Source organism: Numenius arquata, chromosome 4 (genome assembly GCF_964106895.1).
Source record: "Numenius arquata chromosome 4, bNumArq3.hap1.1, whole genome shotgun sequence".
Taxonomy (NCBI): domain Eukaryota; kingdom Metazoa; phylum Chordata; class Aves; order Charadriiformes; family Scolopacidae; genus Numenius; species Numenius arquata.
This window is the reverse complement of record NC_133579.1, coordinates 22,303,230-22,326,643: the sequence shown is the minus strand read 5'-3', so window position 1 is coordinate 22,326,643 and position 23,414 is coordinate 22,303,230. Positions and strand designations below refer to the sequence as shown.

General features: G+C 40.9%; 1 protein-coding gene across 2 annotated transcripts in view; it reads left to right on the top strand.

The window, feature by feature from the left end:
- EPB41L3 (erythrocyte membrane protein band 4.1 like 3) overlaps positions 1 to 23,414 on the top strand; it is a 68,334-nt gene that overhangs the window by 23,355 nt on the left and 21,565 nt on the right. The window contains exons 3-11 of one of the 2 annotated variants that reach the window (XM_074146108.1): positions 2,090 to 2,194; positions 4,552 to 4,594; positions 8,061 to 8,136; positions 9,569 to 9,787; positions 10,110 to 10,197; positions 13,754 to 13,906; positions 15,913 to 16,010; positions 17,343 to 17,518; positions 19,667 to 19,833. In XM_074146108.1, the coding sequence (XP_074002209.1) occupies positions 2,090 to 2,194; positions 4,552 to 4,594; positions 8,061 to 8,136; positions 9,569 to 9,787; positions 10,110 to 10,197; positions 13,754 to 13,906; positions 15,913 to 16,010; positions 17,343 to 17,518; positions 19,667 to 19,833 (1,125 nt within the window). Of the gene's footprint in view, positions 1 to 2,089; positions 2,195 to 4,551; positions 4,595 to 8,060; positions 8,137 to 9,568; positions 9,788 to 10,109; positions 10,198 to 13,753; positions 13,907 to 15,912; positions 16,011 to 17,342; positions 17,519 to 19,612; positions 19,834 to 23,414 lie in introns of both variants that reach the window. The other variant, XM_074146107.1, reaches the window with a different exon arrangement.

Below are 23,414 nucleotides of genomic sequence, written 5' to 3'. Positions count from 1 at the left end.
TGACATCTGTGTAGCTGCACAGATCAGCCACGTAAAATGGCTGCTGTGTTGGCCTTGTGTGACTCTTCAGAGGACACTGAAGTGTCACGATTCAAATATGTGTAAATGGTACAGTGGTGCAGACATAGTGTTTCTCAGTGGGGGCATCCTATAGAGCTGACCTGCTTATTTCTCTCCATTCAGTGTAACCACTTGGTTTTTTATCACATGGAAAAGCCAGAGGTTTGGCAAAACACAGCATTGCTTGAAGGCTCTGACTTGGTTCCTCTCTGCACATCAGGAGTCAAATCTTTATCTGCCTGATCATCTCAGTGGAGCATCAAGTGTAAAACCGCCAAACTCTTTATTATCTACTTCCAAGTTTGAAGCGTGAAGAATTAACTAAGCATTTGTTTGAAGTTATAAAGGAGGTGAGCTGTAGTTGTGCTTCCTACTGCAGGGTGGAAAGCGTGTGACAAGCAGAACAAGGCCCTAGAGCTGTTTGTTCAAATGATGCTGGAAGATACAGTAAATGAAGTTACAGCAATATGCTTGCAATGCTCTTCTGTGCCTGGTTTTTTCTCAGCTGGAGGACACTTGTTAGACTCTATCAGCCACACTCTTCAATTTCCCCATTGATAAAAACATAGAGGATATTTCCCTGCTTTCTTTCTAATGTACCATCAGAGCCTCAGTAGAAATACTGAATTTAACACGAATGAGGTTATGCTGCACAACTCCCTCTATCCTCTCTCATAATGTTTTCGCAAGGTGTAAGGCACCAACCCTCATTTCTTTTTTTCTTCTTTTTTTCTTTCTTTTTTTTTTTTTTTCCCCCTTTCTTTTCTCTTGCTTGCTTACCACTTCTAAAATAGTTTGAGGCCAGCGCTGGGCTCCACGGGTTTGTTGGCATAGCTGTGTCAGCTTGGATTGTGAACTATCCATCCCCCGGCCAAGGCTGCTGGGCTGGCAGCGCTTTCCGGGTGCAGCGCTGTCAGGAGAGGCACCGAAATTTGGAGGCGGTGTTCTCTCCTCTTCTGTGTCAGCCTCCTGCGCTGCCTTTGAAGCAAGTAGCGTATTTCCAGTCTGCTTCAAGTCATGTGTGTGCTACAGATAAAGAAACTGCGGCACTGACATCAACTAAAATATGTATGCGTGTGTTTGAAATGAAGTGGGGAGATTTTTTTTTTCCTTTAGCTGAGTTGCACTTAAGGAAGCAGGCAATGATGAAAGAGTGGCCCAAATAATTTTGAATTGTTTACCATAATTAATGCTTATCAAAGTTGGCACACGTAGCTTATAAAGAGGATGTTTCTCTCTGTGTTTGTTTGTTTTTTGGTCGTTTTTTTGGAGAATTTTTCTCAGTTTCGCATATAACGCTGAGAACTCGGATGACCTGAATTTTTACTGTCCAATACGAGAGATACTATGAAGCTTCTGCTAAGGGCTCTGGCTGTTGACAGGGAGAGATCTTCTCATCTAACGTGTTAGTAGTAAAGAAGGTTAGTGGGACACTGGAAAGCTGCTTTCTTACCCAGCTGCCTTCCCAATGAGATGCCAGGCTCTTGCAGTGATTTCAGTAGATGATGTAGTATATCGTATTTCCTCGTATGTTAGACAAAAAAGGATCCTGGAATCAGTCCGCATTGTTACTAAATACAGAAATATCCTCACATTTGGTTTTTCCTCCAGTGGATCACCCCCGAGTCATAGCTCTGGTAGTCCGTGACCAGGAACATTTTGTGCCCTTGTGTGTTGCTACCGTTGCACACAAAGAATGCTCCGATTTGCTGAGATACCACTTCAGCCTGCATTTGAAGTTGCAATTTTTTGAAAGACAGAAGAGATCTTCTCACTGAAACTTGAAAAATGACATGTGATGACTTATTTTTAACTCTGCAAGAACACTTGAACTTTTATCAGAAGCAGATCTGCCCCATTCAGCACATTCTTACAAAGCTCCAGGTCAATAGGTTTGAAAGATGGATGAGTTGAATTAAATCATTCTGGGGTAGTTGATTTGAGGATTAAACAGAAAAGGTTTTATTTTAATGCATATGTTACTTTGTTTTGCAAACGTGATTTTTTTTTTCCTGTTCATTTCCCACAGAAACGCTCCAGAGGTCAAGTGCTATTCGACAAAGTGTGTGAGCATTTGAACCTTTTGGAAAAAGACTACTTTGGGCTAACATACAGAGACACGGAAAACCAAAAGGTAACCCACAAAACTGTGGCTGGTATTTGGCACATGGATTTTAGAGCTCCCCTGAGACACACACCCTCCCAAATAGTTGCAAACAGTCCAGAAGTTATTTTTATCTTCTTTGCCAATCTCCATAGACTTACAAAAAGCAGAAGTTCAGGCTGTCTACCTCTCGAGAGCATTCCTGACTTCCCTCCTTGTTGCCTATTTATGACATGAAAGAAGTTAATCATATAGCTTGTTCTCTTTCTGGTATGATTAATTTTGTCACTGCTATAGATGAAAGTCAGATTTACTTTCATAGATACACTACTAAACATATAATACTAAAATATGGCTTAATAATACTGTGGTTGGCATCCAGATAGGCAGGACTTGATTGACTGCTCCTGCTAACTGCTAAGATAAAGTAAGGTTTTAAGTCTTGACTTGCTTTATCTGAGCATTATGGTTGATTTGGCTAAAGACATAAGCCTTCAGAAGCAGTTGGCAGCAATAGTGAATCACATTCTGCTTGTTTGCATCTCCGCTTCAGTCCTAAATAACGTGTGTATTAACAGTGTCCAGGATGATCTAATGTGCAGGTAATATATATATTGTTTTGGATACATTATGATGAAATAGGGTATAAAAGGATAATTTAAAATATGCTGTGTTGTTTTGGCATTTTAAGATAAATATTTTGAAAGAAAACAAGTAACAAAACTTTGTACTAATATGTGCTGTAGCCCAGCAGAGCTCACCAGGTGAAGGTATTTTTTGCTTTGCACAGCCTGAAAGGTCTTCCCCAATGAACCTGGAGCTATTACTGCTGCTTCAGCTATTTTGTGAGAACAGTTTTATTTTCTAGGCTTCCCTTTGTTTCAGTTATATGTGATACAGAAGAAATCAGTCTTTTTGTCTGTCTTTTCCCCTTTCTTTAGAGACTTCTAAGTAGAAGGATTTTGTTTCTGATTCAGAAAATCATTTAAGCAGGCACTTGGTCCGTGTCAGTGGAAGATAACACTTTAGCATATGCTTAGTTTTGAGTTGTGGTGAAAGTTAGGCAGATGTTTAAGTGCATTTCCAGATCAGTGTGCTTTCCTGTATAGGGAAGAGAAGAACGAGTTCATTATTAACAGGTGGTTTAGAAGCACTAAACATTTATAGATCACTGGTTACTTTACAGAGCTAAACAGCTAAAAGAATACTGCCTGCCACCACATTTATTGATCAATAACATGCATATTTTTAATGTCAAAGTACTTAGCAATTCACCTCCATCTTCTGCCAGAGAACTTCCAACCAGACAGTGTATGTGGCCACGTCACATGTCATCTTTGAAAACAGAAATCCTGATGCATCTTTACTTTCTTGGTGCATAGTGTGCTTTTGTGCTCAGCAATAGCTGGAGCACTTCAGGCTCGTGTTTTGCACCACCGACCGGGTTTGGACAGCTGCGAACGGGTTGTTTTTGTTGGGGGAGCAGATTGTTGTGTTCTGCTTGTTTGATATTTCTTCAGTATTTTTTTTTCTCTGATACATTTGTTTATCTTTCTTTGGTGAAAGTGGAACTTTCCTAGGGGAAGCGAACTTTTTGTTCTGGGCTGTGGTTGTGCATTTTAAATATTAATTTGATTTTGTTAGAGGACAACGCAGAAGCACAGAGCCTTTACGTCCCAGTGCCCAAGAGGCAGGCTGCTCTATTAATTTTAAGCTCTGGCTGCAACAGCGACACTGAGAGACCCCAGGCTGCTGTGCATCTCCTCTGGGAGGGGGAAGTTCATCTGCCTCTTGGCATCCATGGAGTAGTAACACATTGCTGTGATACTTGCCCACCTCCTTGGCAGGGGTTTTGTCTGGTGTGGTCACCGGGCTCTGCGTGGCGTGGATGAGCGCAGCCCCGGTGCTGCAATTCTGCCTCTGGTTTCAGCCTCCCTCTGCCCCTGGGGAGCCCCTCGTGTCCATGCCAGGTGACAAATGGGCTTGTACCCTACACCATGCTTGCTTCTAGCAAGGTTTTTCAGCCCTTCCAGGATCAGAGCAAAAAAAACAACCAAAAAACCCCAACTGTTCTTAATAAGCTTGTAGAAATTTAATTTTTCCAGAAGATACTCTGGAAAAAGGTTTCTGTGGATTTATTTTACTAATTTCTATTTTTCATTTCAAACCATTCATCCCCTCAATGCCTGGGAAGGTTAATAAATATCCTGCTTCTACCCAGGGCCACATCTTGAAAGTTAGTGTTATCCCTGCCTACTGCTGCTCCAAGGAGAAAAAGGGGTTGCAGACCTTCACATGTTCTAGTTTTGACTCCTAGTGCTCTTTTTAAAATAATGTTTATTGTGTTTTCTAATTCAAATTGAAAAAAAGAAACATTTTCTTTGCAGAATTGGCTGGACCCTGCCAAGGAAATCAAGAAGCAGATCCGAAGTAAGTTTGTTATGGTTTGTGTGTTTATTTCAGGGGGTCTGGAAAACTTCAATTCTGGTGTATCCGGACCCCAAAAATCTGCACCAAAAAAAAAAAAAGTCTCTTCCTCCAAACTGCCATCAGTGTTTGTGAAGGTGCTGGACCCCTGTGGTACCGAGCAGGGATGCGAGAGGCAGAGGGGGCTCCTGGCACACAAGTGACATGTCATGGACACCACATGCCCATCACTGCCTGGCCCCTCTGATCCTCTGGGCTTGTTCCTAAACAGCTGGGGTAACTCTCACCACTCTTGGCTTGAAGGGCCCGTCCCACTGGGGTGCCCCCAGCACCTGGGGGGACTCGACAGACCCCTCTCCCCAGCCCCGCTGCCCACAGGTTGAGGGCATAGGCGGGATGGGACCATGGCCCCCTTCTCAATGCCTGCCCCCAGAAGACCATGCTCCCCCTGGGGCCATAAATCCTGTTTCACAATCTTTTGCATCCTGTTCTGAGTCTCTGGCAAAGGAATTACCTGCATCTTTCATGCATCGTACCCCATAATGAGTGCAGGCGGTTACTGAGGCTCGTAACACGTGAACTTGCATTGCTGAAAACAACTTGACATTTGCAGAGATGCAGAAACCTGAAGTTTGACATTAAGCAGCGTAACCTTAGGAACTAGGCCATGTATATAAATTATTTCTTTGCGTTACTGATATTTATATCACATCCAGGAACGCTGCTCATGCCCCATACTGAAATACTTCGCTGATGCAATGATAGCACTCTATCTAAAATATCTTTCCTTCCTGCATTTCAAAAGCTTGAACTTTGCTCCTAAAATGACCATTCAGTTCACAGAGAACCAGTCAATTTTCTGCTTCACATGAATATTTTAAGAAGCTTGGTTGTTAAATTTAGCTGTCTGCTGCATTAGAAATTCAAAAACCTCTCGAAGGAAAACCTTGTCAAGACTGCCAGGCTCAAAATTTGACCTGCCTTTTTTCCTCCCCCTTACTTTTTAAAATTGATGGAATGTTTGTGTGTGTGACTTCTTTGCGCAGGAAAGCCTCCGTGTTTTGGTTTTTTTTTTTTTTCTTTACACATTTCATAAATTATCTCGTCTAGAACTTGCGCTTTCACAAGTAAATACATCTGGTAGTTCACATTTTTGGGTCAGGCCCAGCAGATGGATCACTTCCCTCTCCAAGATTCAAAGGGTTAATTTACACTGACTGGAAAACTTCCCCACTTGCTATAAGCAACCACACCTTTCCACCAGTATTATCTTCATTAAAAGTAAGTGATCTGCAATAAAAAGTAATGAAAATCTGTCTTTTTTTAAAGTCTTGAGAAGATGGGTCTGGAGAGAAAGGTACTGATGGTCAATGCAAGTAAAGCAGCTCGGCTCCACACCACTGATTTGAAATTTAATATGTGCCCAAGCTGTGAGATAGACAATGAAAGGTTGTGACAGCAAGAGATTAACCGGGGCAGAAGAGTCTCATCCTGGACTTGACATGGGGGACAGTTGTATTTGCAGAAGATGACAGCAATAATTTGCTTGCTCTGTACAATTCACCCTGGAAGTTTGGAAAAGGACACCATGACACTTTCCAAAACACGTATATATATATCATCTGCTAAATGCTGGTTGAGTTGTACGACACTCAGATACCCGTGATTCCACTGCAGACCACAGGGATTTCATGCCAGTGGTTGAGAAATGAGGCTGTTGCCATGCATGTGGCCCCTTTGTTCACACACTATTAGTTATAACCTGTGAACTTGCACAGAGTTAGGTTTTATTTAAACCCCTATAAGTGAGGAGTGAAGGCCTCCTACTCCGGTATCTTAACTGTCCATATTGTATGACAGACTACATCATAGGTTTGATTTATTTCATGTGTGCCAGAGGAATAGGTTTTTGGGCCATGGCTTCTTCCCTCTGTTATGGGGCCAGATGTCATCCACAGGCTCTGCTCCCACCTCGGGGCTGGTCCACTCCCTGTGTGACCATGCCCCATCCTCACTGCCTGCCAAGTCTTCCTCCCACCAGCTTTGATGGCCCAAGAGAGTGGAAAAGTTCCTAAAATCAAGGAGCCCAAAAGTCTCACCAAGAGCTGAAGTCCTGATGGTAAATGTCAAAAGTCTTCTCGCACATTGAGCCTGTTTTCTTGGGTGTGTGGATGACCAAAGTGGATGGGGCTTTGCATGGGATGAAATTTCCTTTTCATCTCTAAATAAATGCCCCCAAACACCCAATTAGGACAACAATATAGTATTTCCAGGCAAGCAGTCCTGCCCAGCATATAAGGTATCTTAAGGAGAGTGTACCAGATACACCTTAAAATCCCATACTTTTTAGGAGGTACATAGGCAGAAGGTGCCTCTGCGTTGAAGATCGTGGGAAAGCCCTACCCTGTCAGGTTTACAAGGAAGAGTCCTGTTTTGCATAGTGTTCACAAACTCTTTCTAATTACACAGCCAATATGAGACTTTTCAAGAGAGAGATTTATTTATAGTTAGATTTGTAATGTGACATCAATGCGTTTCAGAAAACAGAAGTGTCATTACTTTGGCTTTGGTTTCTTGACAACAGAAATACTGTCATTTATGTGGTAGAAGTCCATATAAGAGGTATATCCCACAACAGAGGCCACGGTGAAAAGTCTTATTACTGAAAAACTACCGTGTTGCTTGTAAGAACGCTGTGGTTTGGGGTTTTGTTTCTGCTGTTTGTATTTGAGACATGCTAGGATAACCTGTCCCTTTTTTCAGAATAGCTCTTTTATTTACTTACTATATTCAACTCTTTTTTAGTCTTGGTATTCTTTCCTTACAACATTTAAAGCTGACACTCAAAAAAAATTGCACAAACTGTGGTGATGCAAACCACTATCCATCCCATCCTCAGTGTTATGTACTGGTTTTCATTCCTACTCTCTGCGTTTGTCCTTGCAGTTTTGTCTGCACAGGAATTTCTGTCTGCTGGAGACAGGAGCTATGTGCTGAGGCAGCATTCTGCGAGGATGCTGTGAGCTGCTTTGGGCAGCCAGACCTCGGCACATCACCCCAATCCGGAGCCCATTCGGACTCAAGCTTGCAGCGTTCCCAGTGCCTCTGTCTTTTGGGTTATTGGTTTTCAAAGCTTGTATAGGCTGTGCTTTCAGATGGTTAATTCCAGTAAACATTGTTTTCGGACTGAGGGGTTTTTTAGTGTTAGTAATAAATGACTGCACCCTTAGGGTCCCCGCTTCAGTGGAAATCTTACTAAATAAGAAAAGAGCTGTAAAATCTGTTCTAATACTGTAATTGTGAGAGAGAAAAGTAGTTTCTTCAGAATGAGATATGGGAAAAAGATGCTATATCCTGTTCTTATGAATTGCTTGGCTGGGATATTTTTAAGTCTGCTGGTAATCAAACAGTATGAGCATCTCTATTTGCACTTACAGTGTACTTTCAGTCAACCTGTGTTCTTTTCCAGGTGGTGCTTGGCAGTTTGCATTTAATGTGAAATTCTACCCTCCAGACCCTGCCCAGCTATCTGAAGATATTACCAGGTGTTTAAAACATTAAATACCTTTCCAGTAGGGACTTAAAAGCTGTTCGTAGTAGCACTTGCACTCTAATTACCCAAGAAAAGGAATGTTTTGTATTCCCATTGGTTTCCTTTCTCTTATGAGCTTATGGAAAATATGCGATGCTTTGGCAGAAAAGACACCGTGAACACTGTTTGTCCTCTGAGCTAAGAAGACTTTTTCTTTTCTATAATTTAGCCCTAAAACCAAGCTTTTCCGGTATGTATATTCCTGAGAGTTGATTTTGATTTTCACAAAGATGCCCGGGTTTGCCAGTGGTAACAAGTTATTATTGTCAGTAAAACCATAACTATGAAAGAAAAGAAGTGGGATGAGAACAAGCATGCATGTAAATTTGGTATGTCATTTGACAAGGTAAGCAGCTGATGCGCCTGGTACAGGGAATGTGGTGGTAATGAATGGCTGTTCCCTGCTATCCAAGTCAGCTAGCTCTGCAATCTGCACCTCTGCTCTCTGGTTTCGTATAGAGATTGTGAGCACAATGGAAAAAAAAACTTCACCTGGTTTCCTCCTTGGTATAAGGCAGGAAAACTTTGGAGCCGTGACGAGTTTTGTGCCATCAGCAAAACGTTCTCGAGCCTGTTTTAACATTTTTGCCACCTGTGGATATTTTTAACCTTTGTTGCTTTGTGGACTACTTGTTGCTTTTAAGGTAGCATGAAGCCTTTTGGCTTAGGTCAGACTTCCCTGTGCTACGCTTTGTGCCAAAAGACAGCATGCCAAGAGTTCACACTCCAACAGAGATCTTCCAAAAGAAAGGATTGCTTTTTATCTCGTTACCCTCAAATCTCCCCTGGGAACTCCGTGCCTCCACCACCAATCCAACACTCTTCACTTTTCTTCTGTTTTCTTCTATCTGGTGATCCCTTGCACTCTTTATCACCATGGTTTTAACAGCATTTACTGTTTAAATATATTTTTGAGATGTCTCTTTAGCAAAATGTTGAGCTATCTTATGTTTTTTTAATGGCTTGGAGTTCAGCTACCCTTTAATGAATAGTATTTGGGGTTTTAATTATTTTTTTCTCCTTAAAGAAAATAATTATCAGGTAGCCATATATCTTAGTGATTTATGATAGAAACCTGGTATGTTTAATGGCTTACTCTCCAGCTAGGTCCCTAAACAAAGTAATAACCTATTTTATTAAGAAATCTCCACACTGCTTTATAAAGATAAATTAGACTTTGCCACTCATAAGTTAGGCAAGGTGGTGTTTTGGGTTTTTTTTTTCAAAATTATTATTGTCCTTGTTAACACCTGAAATACCTTGAGATTGGGAGTTGTTTGCAAATTAGTGGAGGAGTCAAGGCCTCTTGACGGTCCTTGGATGGCACTCCTTTGGGGATGGTGGTGGAGGAGCGCTTTCTGAGCCCCCTTGGTGCTCCGTTGCAGGTACTACCTCTGCTTGCAGCTGAGAGATGATATCGTGTCAGGTCGGCTGCCATGCTCATTTGTCACCCTGGCCCTGCTGGGCTCTTACACCGTGCAGTCAGAGCTCGGTGACTACGACCCCGACGAGTACGGCAGCGACTACGTCAGTGAGTTCCGCTTCGCGCCGAATCACACGAAAGAGCTGGAGGATAAAGTGATTGAGCTGCACAAGAGCCACAGGTGGGCAAAGGGCATCGGTGCGGGCTGCAGCCTGCCTGCGGGTACCATCCTGGTACATCAGGAAACGTTAGAACCTGCTGCAGTATACCTAATAGGAATATTTTCTGGACAAGGCTCCTCGCCATGTCTTTGGTTAGAGAAGAGCTTTGCAACTCTGACAGAGTTGCAGGGTCTGCACCAAAGCTTTGGCTCCGGTAGGTACCCAGCCATCTAAGAGGCACGGCTGTAGTTCTAACAGGATGAAAGTGTTTTCCAGGTGCTGGATTTTATTCTGGTCTCTATTTCCTTAGCATTGATGCTAGAATCGGTTGCTTTTCCTCAGGGGAATGACACCTGCGGAGGCTGAGATGCATTTCCTGGAGAATGCCAAAAAACTGTCAATGTATGGAGTAGATCTCCATCATGCCAAGGTATGGATTTACAGTTCTTTCACGGGTCATCTTTCTCCTCTGGCTTAGTACTTGAATCTGCATGGACTCCTTGATTTATTCTTTCTTGTTGTTTTGAGATGGGCATTTTGTGGGATAAATCATGTGTCAACACGAGGAAAGATGACTCATGAGATAAGCATAAATATATCTTGTAACTGTAACATAACCTAGCCTATAGATACAAAGATGTTGCACATCAACCTTTTATGTTAATTAAATAACCAAATCCTTTGGGAAAATACTGAATGGACAGAGTAATGAGGAAGGATATTAGAAGCTGTCCAGAGAGTGATCAATTGTCATTTCATTCAGCTACATTTTCCAACTTAATAAGGCCAACTGTGGTATCTTAACTAGATAAGCAGACCATTTCTAACACTGCAGAGAACTTTCAAGCAATTATTTAGCCTTGCTGGAAACCTAATCAGATGGATAGTAATGGGGAGACAGTGGCTTGTGTCTCTTCTGAAGTGTGGTTGTTGCAGTTGACTGGAAGGGCTGCATTTCTGCTGGAAACATTCTCCCATGATCAAGTAGTTTCTCTAGTCATTGTCAGGTTAAGTTATGAATAAAACATGGTCATTCTTATTGTGGCTTGGGAGAGCCTTGTGCTAGTTGTCTGTTCTTCATTTTGTTTTTCCAAATAAATAATTAGTATTTTTTTTCTTTACTCTTCAAAGTAAGGCTAATGGATTTTAACATCTTTGAGGTTAGCAAGCATCCTTGGCAAACGAGTGCTGAACAAGGAATCCTGAGCTGTGGAGAGCACTGCATTTTCTGTAAAGGTTAAATTATTGTGAGCCTGGTTTTATGCTGCAGCAGATCCTTTCAAGAACCGAGATGAATTTGCAGCTCGGATCTTGAAAGGGCCTGCAGCTGTGTCCCTGGGGCATTTTGTAGTAGCTGTGCATGTGTGTTACAGAATTCAAGGCAATCTTTTGCGTTCTGTTAATTGTCTTCACTGAAAATGAAAAATCTGGATATGGCTCAATGGGCAGCACTCTACCAGGAGGCATGCTGCTGCTTTCCCTGTGTCTTGCAGATAGGCACAAAATCTTGAGGCATGTTTGGAGCAGAGATAGAAACGGATTGGCGAATTTCACTCAGTAGTTTTTTTTTTCAGCATCCTTTCTCCAACACAAAGAAATCTGCCAAGCAGCAACAAAGTGAATTCCTGTTCTAAATACGTTACGGGCTTTGTTACTGAAAATTTAACGTAGCATAACATTAAAGCCCAAGTATTTTTTTCAGAATATTGGAGAAAAAATGTTTACCTCAGGATATCCTATTTTTTTTCTAAAAAATGTATACTAACATTTTTTACTCTTCTACAAGTTTTACTCTTCTGTTTTTCATATGGAAAGACTCAGAGCAAGAGAAGTTGTTAGACAAGCTGATCTCTCTCTAAAGTGATGTTCTTAATTTAAAAAGCTGCAGTGCTTGCCAATTTGGGTCTCTCTGTGGGTTAAGACACCCAACAGTAATCTTGGAAATTGAGCTGGAGGTGGGAAAAGTAGACTCTACATGAGAAGTAATGTTTAGTTTTAATTAGGTCTGCCAGTGAGATCTGATGGTACCAGACTAGGGGACAAGTATGTCTGTAGATGCCTTTTTGAAGTCACGTCGTGGCAGATGTCTCTATGTAAATGTCAATTCATTAAGGCTGTGCCAGTATCTTAGGTATTCAACAGATGCTGGATTCGCCAGCTGCTGTTAAAACTAGTTCTCAATTATCCAGCACAAGGCTACGATAAAAAATGTTCAAATAGACAGATTTGTCCTATGGGCTGTCACCTCTCCGATAAAGCCTCCCATTCGTATGCAGAGCTGCAGGGCTGTGCAGCTCAGCGTCTCGTGCCTCGGACATTACAGCTAACAGTTTTCTGTTCTATGCAACCACATCGCTCCTGAAAAAAGCCAAATTCTTCTATTCAGGTTTCATTTTGCAGCAGTAGTATCACATTGAAAAGCAGACTCTGACACCGACAAGTAGCAGAAGCCATGAATGGACTTAGATCTGCTGCAAAGGTGGGGCTGAGGGAAGAAGGCATTTCTCTACAAGTTTTTGAGAGGGTGTATCAGAAGAAGGAGCCCCTTGCACCTGCAACGATGTGCCGTATATGAGCACGCATGCATTTCAGGCATTTGCCAAGCAGTGGCATTACTGGCAATGAGACTTTCTTTTTCAGGATGTATTCACTGTAGTTAGATGTTACACTTTGCCTAGGAAACTGTGAAATTGAAGTCCACTGAAAAAAATGAGCTTTGTCTCTTCTGTAGTACCTCACAATGATATCACACAAGAGCTTTATTTAGAAAAAATCTACTTTTAAGGGGTGATACCATCATTGTTGGAACATACATCCTCTATTAGTGCGTTTTCTAACACTGATATTATTTGTGGCACTAATTCTTTGTTCTGCCTCTGACTTTAAAACAAGGTGTTTTTTTTGTTTTTCAAGCTGTGCCGTAGCCTTTTCATCATGACTGACCATGCATGCCTTTGTGTTCATCTTAAAATGTAATTAGATTTTCACTGTGGGTCTAAAAGATGGCTTGTCGGGAAAACCAGAGGAAAACGATTAATTCATTTCATGATTATCATAGGGTGAACATCTTCATAGCTTCTGTTGTCAGACTTCTGTAACTTTAAGTTATTTTAAAATAATTACCGAGGAACTCTGTGCTTTAAGGTCGATCCTTCTTTTCTCCAGCAGTGTTAGTACTTAGCTAAATGAAAAAACAGAATTATACAGTCTAGTGCTGATAGCAAACAGTGAAGATTGGTGTTAGACTATTTGAAGGCTTCTAAAGGAAAGAAAAGTGTATACTTCTTACTCGAAAAATACACATTCATGGATATATTCTGATAAGATTGTGGCCAAATCTTTTATAGTGCTCATGTGTCTGACCTACAGCTTCCCTGTTAAAAATGGGTTATAGCATAGGCACAGTGGCATGCTTTTAAAGAATCTTTCTGGTCCAAATGCCCAACTTCCTGCCCTCTGGTCATTTCAAAATGAAATACTGAGCATAAGCACAACAGCATTAAAGAAACTAGCAAACCAACTAAAGCCAAGATGAGCAAATTACAGAAGAAAAATCTATCTAAGAAAGAATTCACAAGCCTTAGTCATGGAGATGAGTGGTGCTGGGAGAAGTAAATTTCTGTGCTGTCCTACTTATTTTCAAGCTGGTATTTATGCTAATAGCACTTTTTTATTATGCAAATAAAATTTTGCTATGTGGTTAATATCATTCTTTTAATAACACTTAAAATTTCCCCCTTTCTTTTTGGAGTCTGTCTAAAATGAAAGGAAACATTCGCAACACTCAGTTTCTCTCACCCTGCCCAACCTTACTATTTCTTGCATGAATGCAGTCAATGAGTAGGGTAGCGCTCAGAAATCAGGTCACTACAGCTGGTGCATTAAAAAGACGTAGCTCAAACAGAAACACAGTATACAAGAATATGTAGTGCTGTGGGATGTAAGGAGAGAAATAATCAACAAAGTGCACTGTTTGCTTTTTCCAGGATTCTGAAGGAGTGGAAATCATGCTAGGAGTTTGTGCAAGTGGTCTCTTAATATATCGAGACAGACTCAGAATAAATAGATTTGCCTGGCCAAAGGTTCTGAAAATTTCCTACAAGAGGAACAACTTCTACATCAAAATCCGACCGGGAGAGGTAAGGGCATCCTGACACTCTTTAGTGAATGTACCTTTTCAAAAAACCTGTGTTCTCATTGATTTGTTGATGTGTCATGTCTTACAAGCCTTTAACATTCCTCTCCATTTATATTTTTTAATTTGTGCTGATTTTCTTAGGAAAGATTAGGTAAATACTTTATTTAAAATACAGGTAAAATCATCTTTGGTGTTTTTCTGTTTACATCCATGAACTAACATAAAGAATAAATATGGCCATCTGCATGTAAAAAGGTCATCCATATTGTGAATATATGGGGAATTTAAGTAACATATCGCTTATTCATGGAGTGCTTATCACCCACCATCATGTTCTATATTAAATTACTGTCTATTCCTCTTACCCACTAAGAGATGTAGACAGGCCATACCAAATTTTGTAAGTGTATCAGACTAGTAATTGGAAGTCTGCATAGAAATCTGGAGACTGATAAAAATGGAGTCAAACATCCAACATTCAGCATTTTTGGTGGCTACAGGCATTAGCCCTTCCAGGCCGGCAGGAGCTCATGTTCTGGTTCTGGAGAAGGTGATGTGAAATCTCGTACAGTGAGTGCCCTCTCGTGGCTCAGCCTGATGCACAGCAAATACCTACCTCATGGGTTGAGCATGCACCAAGGCAGAAATAAGATGATAAATCAGATCATGAGAGGCAAAGGAGTGTCTCCATTTTAAGTACATATTAAGTACACATACATTTTAAGCTGGTACAATAATCAGTCTGTGATATATGAAAAACCCAAATCTATGTTAGAGGGTGGAGGACTGGCATTTCTCCCTTAGTGCAATATGCCATTTGGGAGTCCCGAGCCAATGTCTCCAGTGCTGGCGTCATAAGTGACCTGGGAAATCTGTTGACCCTCCCCCCACCGACCCTGACCCCCAGGGCTTGAGCCGGTTTTAGAGTCCTAAACTAAATTCCACAAAACTATATCCTCTGCCTCTCAGCAGACACAGTTTTAATGACCAACTTCCCAGTCTTGAGTTTGATTTTTAAAATAAATGAATAGCCACTGATGTTCCCAATGCCTGTACTCAAGCTCTCCACCACTGAAGTCCTGCTGAACTCTGCTGGTCTTGGTGTGTAGCATCCTGTGACCAGGTCATAGTTCCTTATGCAAAATAATCGGTACAGTTTCTTTCCAAATCACATTTGATGATGATGTGAGTCACCATCCCATGTGTCGCTTATATCATCTTTATTGTTTTGCTGTTTCCTGCCTTATTTCTCTCTGTCAGTTCCCCGTAGGGACCCAAGTTTCCTTACAAGTGCCTTTCTGCCTACCTTTCCCTGGTCACAGCAACACTATTCCACCTACTTAGCTGTCTGCATGTTGCCATCAACATGTTACAGCAGTTGTAGTTGGCACAGCTTTTGCATCTGGAATATAAATCTGCAGCACAACCTAGAAAGGTCTCTTAGTATCCCCAGCCGACTCTTTCAATTACCTGTCTTTTCCTCATCCTCCCCGGGAGATAAATTAGCTAAAACCACTGTAATTTACGAACTCTAGTTCTTTCACTGTAAATCTCCTTAATCTAAGGCTGTGTGAGACCAAATCAGTCCCTGGGGACTATTGCTCCCCTCCAGGCTGTTACCAGGCTTCCCGCTGTTTAAACTGGTGAAGTTAAACCAACAGGGTTAAAACACTTAAATGATGTTTTTCTCAGAAGTCTCAAGCCTTAACTGATCTCTTTGTTACTATAGGCCATAAAACATCACTGTCACCATCAAAAAAACCTCTTGCTTGTTATCTAGGTTCTCCCTGAAAAACAATCTTCAAAGGTTACCTTTTGATTATCACTCACAGCTTCCTTCCCAGGCAGTAGTCTGTAGAATATGTGTGTATGTGGTTATATACATGAGCATATACGTTCATCCATGCAATGAGATGATACAGACGGAGGAAATTAAGATGAACCTGTGTACACTGTAAAAATAGATGCACAGCATCAAATACATACTTTTTCTTTTTTCCTACCTAGTTTGAGCAGTTTGAAAGTACTATTGGGTTTAAGTTGCCAAATCATCGTGCTGCAAAGCGCTTATGGAAAGTATGTGTTGAGCACCATACATTTTTCAGGTATGTGGTTTTCTTTTCCTAAAGGTGTGGTATGAAACACAACAGAAAAGACCAGTTCTGTCAGCAGAGACGAAGCCCTTCAAGTCAAATTGTCTTTTTGATTACGAGGTATCTCTGAGCAGACAAGGGAAAGTTATTGCTTCTTCGAAATTTGAAATGTTTCACCCAAATTATTCATACTATTTCAGATAGATACTGAATATTTTAAGTCACCATATGGTTCCAATTAATCGTTTTGCTTTATCTGTGCCATGATATTATCAGCTGCTATAATTAAAGAGATGAAGGGACTCTGCTGCGCTTCTGCACATACGCTTGTATAGGGAGAACAACTTATATGGAAAATTACTGGGGGATGTGGGTAAGAGTTTTAAAACAAAAAAGGAGATTTTTATTTAATTACATATGAAAATACAGACGGTAGTTGGTGAATACCAATCTATAGCTGTAATTTTTGTATTACTGAGGTATTTTGCAGCTATGTTTTTGACATCCAAGAAGACCTGAGTAAAGCTTGGGATACTGGATTAAATGCTGTAATTAATTTGTGCTGAGATAGTCAGCAAGGAGATACTTAGGAATGGGAACCCAAAAGGGTGAGATTTTTCAATGGCGACAAAGGACATACAGCACTTAAAAACCCCTCTCAAGATGTTTGTGGGGACTGAAGAATTTTTCTCCTTTCTTAAAACTATTGGTTCAGGCTGCCTATATGTTCATATGAAATGCAGTCTCAGTAGCAAAAGATCTAAAAAGAAATTCAGTTTGCATTTTTTGGGTGTTTTCAGATGGAAAATCAATGTCTAAAGCATAAACTCCGTAGCAGGAGAAGTGCCTTCTTCAGCAAACTCCTGTAGCCAAAATACTGAGGGTGGGAAGGCTCTAACCTGAAAAATGTCTGCATCCCTGTGAATGAATACTGCCCTGCATCTACTGGAAGTCTGTTCTGGTCCTGTTCTCAGCTATAGCACTGTCAGAAATTGCACGTATAAGAAATATATATGTATTTCAGCCCAGATCAGAGTCCCTGATACAAGGAACACCTTGTTTTTAGTTTTGGTCATTAGAAAATAATAAATCTGATTTTCAAGCAGGAAGGGATTGAGTGATTCTTGCCCATTAGGAAGAACTCAGCTCTTCGACTGCATTAGCTAAGCAGTTTTGTCATGCTCTATAAGGGGCATCCTTTGATTCCCTTTTAGCCACAGACCCGTGAGCCACAGCTTACGGTGGAGAGTGACACCCAACAGTCGTCGTCTTTCCTATGCAGACATAGTGGACTGATTTTTGGAGGATGGCAGAGTAATGGGTGCACTGCTTGGTGTGTTTTAGGCTCCTGCTGCCAGAAGCACCTCCAAAGAAGTTCCTCACACTGGGCTCCAAGTTTCGCTACAGCGGCCGAACGCAGGCCCAGACGAGAAGAGCCAGCGCCCTCATAGACCGTCCTGCACCTTACTTCGAGCGGTCTTCTAGTAAACGTTACACTATGTCTCGCAGCTTAGATGGGGGTAAGGTCCTCTTAATTGATTTTGTCAGCAGTTATCATCACAGTGGTCACTGCTTTAGATTAGGTACAAGCCTGTTGTCATCCCATCTCCTTGAGCTTCAGCAGAGTGGAAGCTGTGAGTACCTGCGCGGTCACTGCAGGGTTAGGGAAGGATACAGAGAAATACTGTGCTGTGGTCCTTCCAAAGTGTTTGCCTGGAGGAGGTCATTGGGACCCCACTCTTTGTGGAGCCCTCCTCCTTGTCCTTACACCTGCAAAGGACTTCCCCTTTTTGGGGAAGGACAGGACGCCTGGACCTGCCAGCCTGCCCAAGCAAGTCAGGCTTCAGCACTTTTTCAGGGTTTGCATGAGTAACTCTCTGAGTTTTGCTTTAACTTGGCTTTTTTTCCTATGTAGGTTTTTCATCTAAGTATATGTTACAATTCATAAATGAATTATTTCCCTTGATTGAGTAATAACACTTGCTTCCGATTACCTCGTGTCCTAGTCGGATGAGTGCTAACAGGCTTTTTTCCATACATTACTTTTGAAGGTGTGAGATGGAGAGTAACATATACAGGTTTATAGTATGTCATTCCTCCTCCTCTCCTTCTCTGAAGTTCCTGGAGGATTCTCCTGCTCCCTTAGGTTAAACCAGCATGTGATTCAGTCTCAGTTACTTCATCAGCTGTTACTCTTGTCAGCTAATGAGTAAAAAGAGGTTGTAGTTTATTTTTGTAGACAAAAAGACTGAGGGTAAATTCAGAATTGCTACAGTTAAAAGAAAAAAAAAAGGTCAATTCTCACACAAAATATCACAAACAAATTGCAATGAATATAGCTGCTGGTGGGGAGGGACAGAAGCTTTGATTTAAAAGTACTAGTGACAAGCCTTCTTTTCTCCCCCTAAAGGTGCTGCTTGTCATTAATTATTTTGGAATCTTCTAATTCTGATGTGCTTCTTGCTCGTTACCAAGCAACTGGTGACCTGATTGCTGTGCATGTGTCTCAAAGCAGAAATTACCCTTCTGCGTTATTTTGTTTGTAACATCTAAACAAGATGTCTTCCTCTACTCCCTTGGCTTTCTCCTGCCTCCTAAACTCATTCCCAAGAGACAAGATATCTGAAACGCTTTTCCCCAGCATTTGTTAGACTCTGCAAGGTTTTTATGATGTTAATTTGTGTAAGTGCAAATGGGGAAAAGAGGTTTTTTTAGTCAATGCTTATGATTTCTTCACTAATGTTGTTACTATAACACAAAATGTGTCTGTAACATTCTGCATTGCAATCAACACTGTGATCCCAGCCCTCTCATTTGTTACAGGTGCAAGTAACTTTATAAATTTGGATAGTCCTATTGACTTAGAAATTAGTTATGCAATAGTAAAGAGCAGGGTCTGGGTATATATTAATGTTTTAATTATATTCCATCTGTAAATTTACTATTTATTTCAAAATCATTTACATATATATTTAAGTTTGCTGAATTATCCAGTGTTTACATCCTAAAATATTCTGGTTTGATTCACTGAATTGAATGCCGTCAGTTCCCAGAATTTTTTGCGATAATGAGCTCGCTTAGCTGGCAGACTTTAATACTCGATAATACAAAGATCCCATTTCTCAATTCTCAGATATTATGCCTGTGTTACATCAATATTGTCATTGCCTGCAATGCAGTGCGCTACTTACCGTGCATTTGATCTACATTGTTATATTCTGACAGATTTAAAAAAAAAATCTCTTCCACCCCCATGGCTGATGTCATAGCTAGCTTTCCTTATTTTTTATTTCCAGATTTTTTTTCTGATGTTTTACTACAGTAGCTGTTTTAATGGCTTGCTAACATTTAACAACTGTGTAATGCGCACATTAGCTACAGTAATGTGTGTATACACATCCATAATATATGTTTATGCATATAAAAGCTACAAGCTTTATTTCAAGTAAACAGTTTATTTAAATGTATGCATATGCTTCTGGTATCCTGAAACATGACACATAGTTGTGTTTTCAGCAATATCTCAAATGTTTTACTAACCCAGCTTTTTAATTTTACGCAGCTTCTGAGCAAAAGCTATTTCAGACTTTCCCTCTTTAAATATTTGCTTTTAGCATCAGTGAATGAAAACCATGAAATGTACATGAAGGATTCTGTGTCTGCTGCAGAGGTTGGTACTGGCCAGTACGCCACAACAAAGGGCATCTCTCAGACCAACTTGATAACCACTGTGACTCCGGAGAAAAAGGCAGAAGAAGAGAAAGATGATGAAGAGGGCAAAAAGAAAAGAGCAGAGGAAGTCACCCCAGTCTCGGCAATACGCCACGACACCAAGGTAGAGTTCTGGGGGTTTTGTATTAAAGTGACCTGCTTGCAGAGCGCTCAGAGAAACGCAGAGTTGTTAGGGAGGGGAAAAAATACCTAATTCAGTGAAAGGAAACTGGAATATACATAGTTGTATATATGTGTATGTACCTGTCTTGAATCAGTATTTTTATAGTCCTTTTGCATTTCTACGATGTTGTAAAAGTCAATTCCTGCCTCAGACTTTTTTTTGAAAAGTAAATCCGTTCAACAGTCAGCGCAGTGTTTTCTACATAGCATTCAAGAGCTGTTTAGGAAATACCCAGAAGTAGCCCAGCAGTGCACGTTTTGCTCTTTTGGTCTTCAGTCGTATTTTGACTTTAGTATGGGCATCATGTTTTTTATTTTTTGACAAGTCAACAAAGTAGTTCTGTGTTCTTGTATGTAGCTCTGTGCTTTAAACAATTGTATTTTTCTTATTTACTTCTCATAATACCCTGGTTCCTTGCATGTATTTCGGTGGGCATTTTTTCTCTATTAGCTTTTGGGTATTAATATACTTGATAAGCTTTTTTTTCTGGCTTACAAAAGCATTTCCCTCCCTCATTTGAAGTTTTGCATTGAAGAAACCTGTTTTTGTTGATGATTCTCTGCTCAGTTGTTAAATTTGATTCATCCATCACCATCTCCAATCCTACCACCACCGCATACACATATACACATGGCCGTGCATTAATCTATTGAGTTACTAAGAAGGGGTAAATCAAACAGAGAGACAGAGAAGATACTGAATTTCAGAGACTGACAGCGAAGAGAAATAAGGTAGAATCAGAAAAGATTGACTGTAACGTGTCCTCTGTTTCTTTTACATTGAGGAGAACAGAATATGAAATATTGAATCTAGGATATAATTCAAAAACTGTACTATGGAATGCATTTGCTAAACAAGTAAGATTTACCCTCTTCATTTATGAGGAAAAACCTTGTTTTATGCCCTTACACCCACAAAACTGTTATGCATTCAAATGTTAGAACCTGAACTTCTAGCCTTATCATATGAGGCCACAATAGCTACATAGCTAAAGGATTAAGTCCTCGAAAAGACTTGCAATTAAGGTACCAAAAATCAGAAACAAATTGAATTACTGAAAATTGCAGATGAGAAAATATTTTCTTTTGAAACTGTGGGCTGTAATTGTACCATTAAAAAAATAATCTTTGTAAAATTTAACTGGGGTCTTCTTGAAACTCCAGTGGTTTCTGCATGGAAGAAACATTGATGAAAATCAAATATATAGTAAATATCCAATAGAAACTAATTCTGTTCCAAGTGTTTGTTAATTTAGGTCAATGGAGAGATCGGCTGCATTTCGAAGATCATCTGTTCCTTATATATGGCTAGAAATAATCAAAGATATTTTTAGGAGAATATTTTGATGGTAGTTAAACATGCACAAATGAATGATTTTTATCCCCCTCTCCCCAGGAGGTGGGTTCTTTTTAAAGCACTCACTAATAGTAAGCCTATAGAGATCTCAGTCCTACTTCCACTGGATCTGCTAGCACTTTCATCATTGATTATGAAGAGAATAGGGTCTCAAGAAACACAGGACAAATTTGAAATCCAATTCCTTCTTAAGAGTATATAAATTTTATTAGGTAGGTTTTCAACTTTTCCACTAAGACATTTTCCTTTGTTTTATCCATATATATTTAAGTCCCAGAAGTTATTCTAAATATTAACACTGCAAAGATGTCAGGAAGTGAATATTCTGTATTAGCAAAGAATAAATTTACTTTGGCTTTTTTGCCGTTACAATATAAAGAGAAGTTCTGTGTGTTCAGCTCACATCAAGTCCCTCAGCATTAAATTTTGACTTGAGCTTACTATGTTAAGCCCATAAAGAAGGCATTGGTAAGCAGTTTGAAGTTAGGCTTGGTTTTGGTTGCTTAATTCGGGAATACAGATTGCCTGAACTGATAGATTGGGTTTTTAACTGTTCTGGTTAGAGAAGAGAAGCAAAATATTAAGGGGAGGGGAAGGAGCTCTTCCATGTAAATATTGGGCTTACATCCGATTCCTGCTGTTAATATATCTGGTAAAGATTAAGCTTTGTAGCTAGCATTGCTGCAACCTGTTTCTAAATTCTGCTTGTTGGCTCAGATTTGGCACCAGCTTGTACAGGCAAATGCTGTTTTGGCTTTGAAGTCATTCTGGTCTGGGGAGCTGGGGGCGGCAGCAGGAGCGAAATGCCTTTTATAGTTCCTTGGGGAGATGCCTGGAGGATGGAGGACTTGGGGTTTGGTCATGGAGATGAAGCCAGCGAGCCACTTTAGCTAAGTGCATCTAGTTGACTTTGGCCAAAACGTCTCTGATCTGTCAGTATTGTGGCAGGTCTCTTGTACTGCGGTATTTTGGTGGCAGTGGCTGTTGTCCTTCCAAAGAGCAGTCATGGCTGTCCACAGGGAGTGTCTTAGGTGATGGTCAGAGTTGTGAGCACCCCTCCTGCTCATGCCAATTATTTGCCCTTAAATGACCTTAAAGACCTGTTGAATGCCCTACAAATGGTGTATCGAAGCAAATCCTGCTTGTTGGTAGCCAATATTCTTTGCATTGCGGTAAAATTTGTAGCAAAAGCGTTGGATACGTTTTGGCCTCTTTGCTATGGGTAAAGAGTCACTTTTTGACTGTGGGGAGATGTGGCTGTGTGCGGCGTGGACCTCTCGCTGGTCAGCACCCCCTTTCAGATCTCCAGCAAGAGAGCAGGGGACCTGCCTAAACAAAACCCTCAGCTCCCTTCTTTCAGTGTGCTGCCGAAGTGGTGGGGGGCAACAGGGTGGGTGGCCAGGAGTTCACCCCGGCTCGCAGCGGGCAGAGGTGAGGGCAGGGCTGTGCAGAAACCAGCCTGGGTGGCGATGGGAGCTGTGCTGAGGAGCTGGCTGCTGGGGAGGGGGGGTATTGAGCTAGTACATTTTTTTCCATCAATAATGGCTGGCATATAGATTTATGCTCCCCCCTCTTCCCCGCCTCCCCCCCACCCCACCCCCGAATGTGTTTTATTTAGATTTAGGACCTAGATTTTTTTTTTTTTTTTAATGTTGTAATAGAAGAATTTGGGTACATAGAGTTTTAAAATCATTGGGATTTATTACTGCTGAGGTTGTCCAAGGCGTAGATGGGAAGCATCTGGCCCCCACTGGGTCTCCTCCTGACTGCAGGAGTGCTGTCACAAGCAGTGTTGGTATTAGAAATACATTCCCTCGTTTCTTTGTTGCTCTACATGTACTTCATGTTTGAAAGCTCCTTATGATCTGAAGCCAGTCTTAACAGTAAGTGGAAACTGGCAGCACCTGAAACTCCGCATGTGGCTGGGAAGGTTTTTATGTAAATGCTGTGCTGCAGATGACTAGACAAATGCTGAATCAAGAAGTTGCCTTTTGTAAGCTGTAACCCTGATTCACTAATACCTGGGGTGTGTGGCACGGGAACACGTACCATTTAACTCAGTGGAAAGCTGTGGTGTTAAAATACTGTTTATAAGTTTATATATATATATTACTAATCATCACGGAAGAAAATTAACTAATTACAGTTTTCTTTTTGTCCTTTTG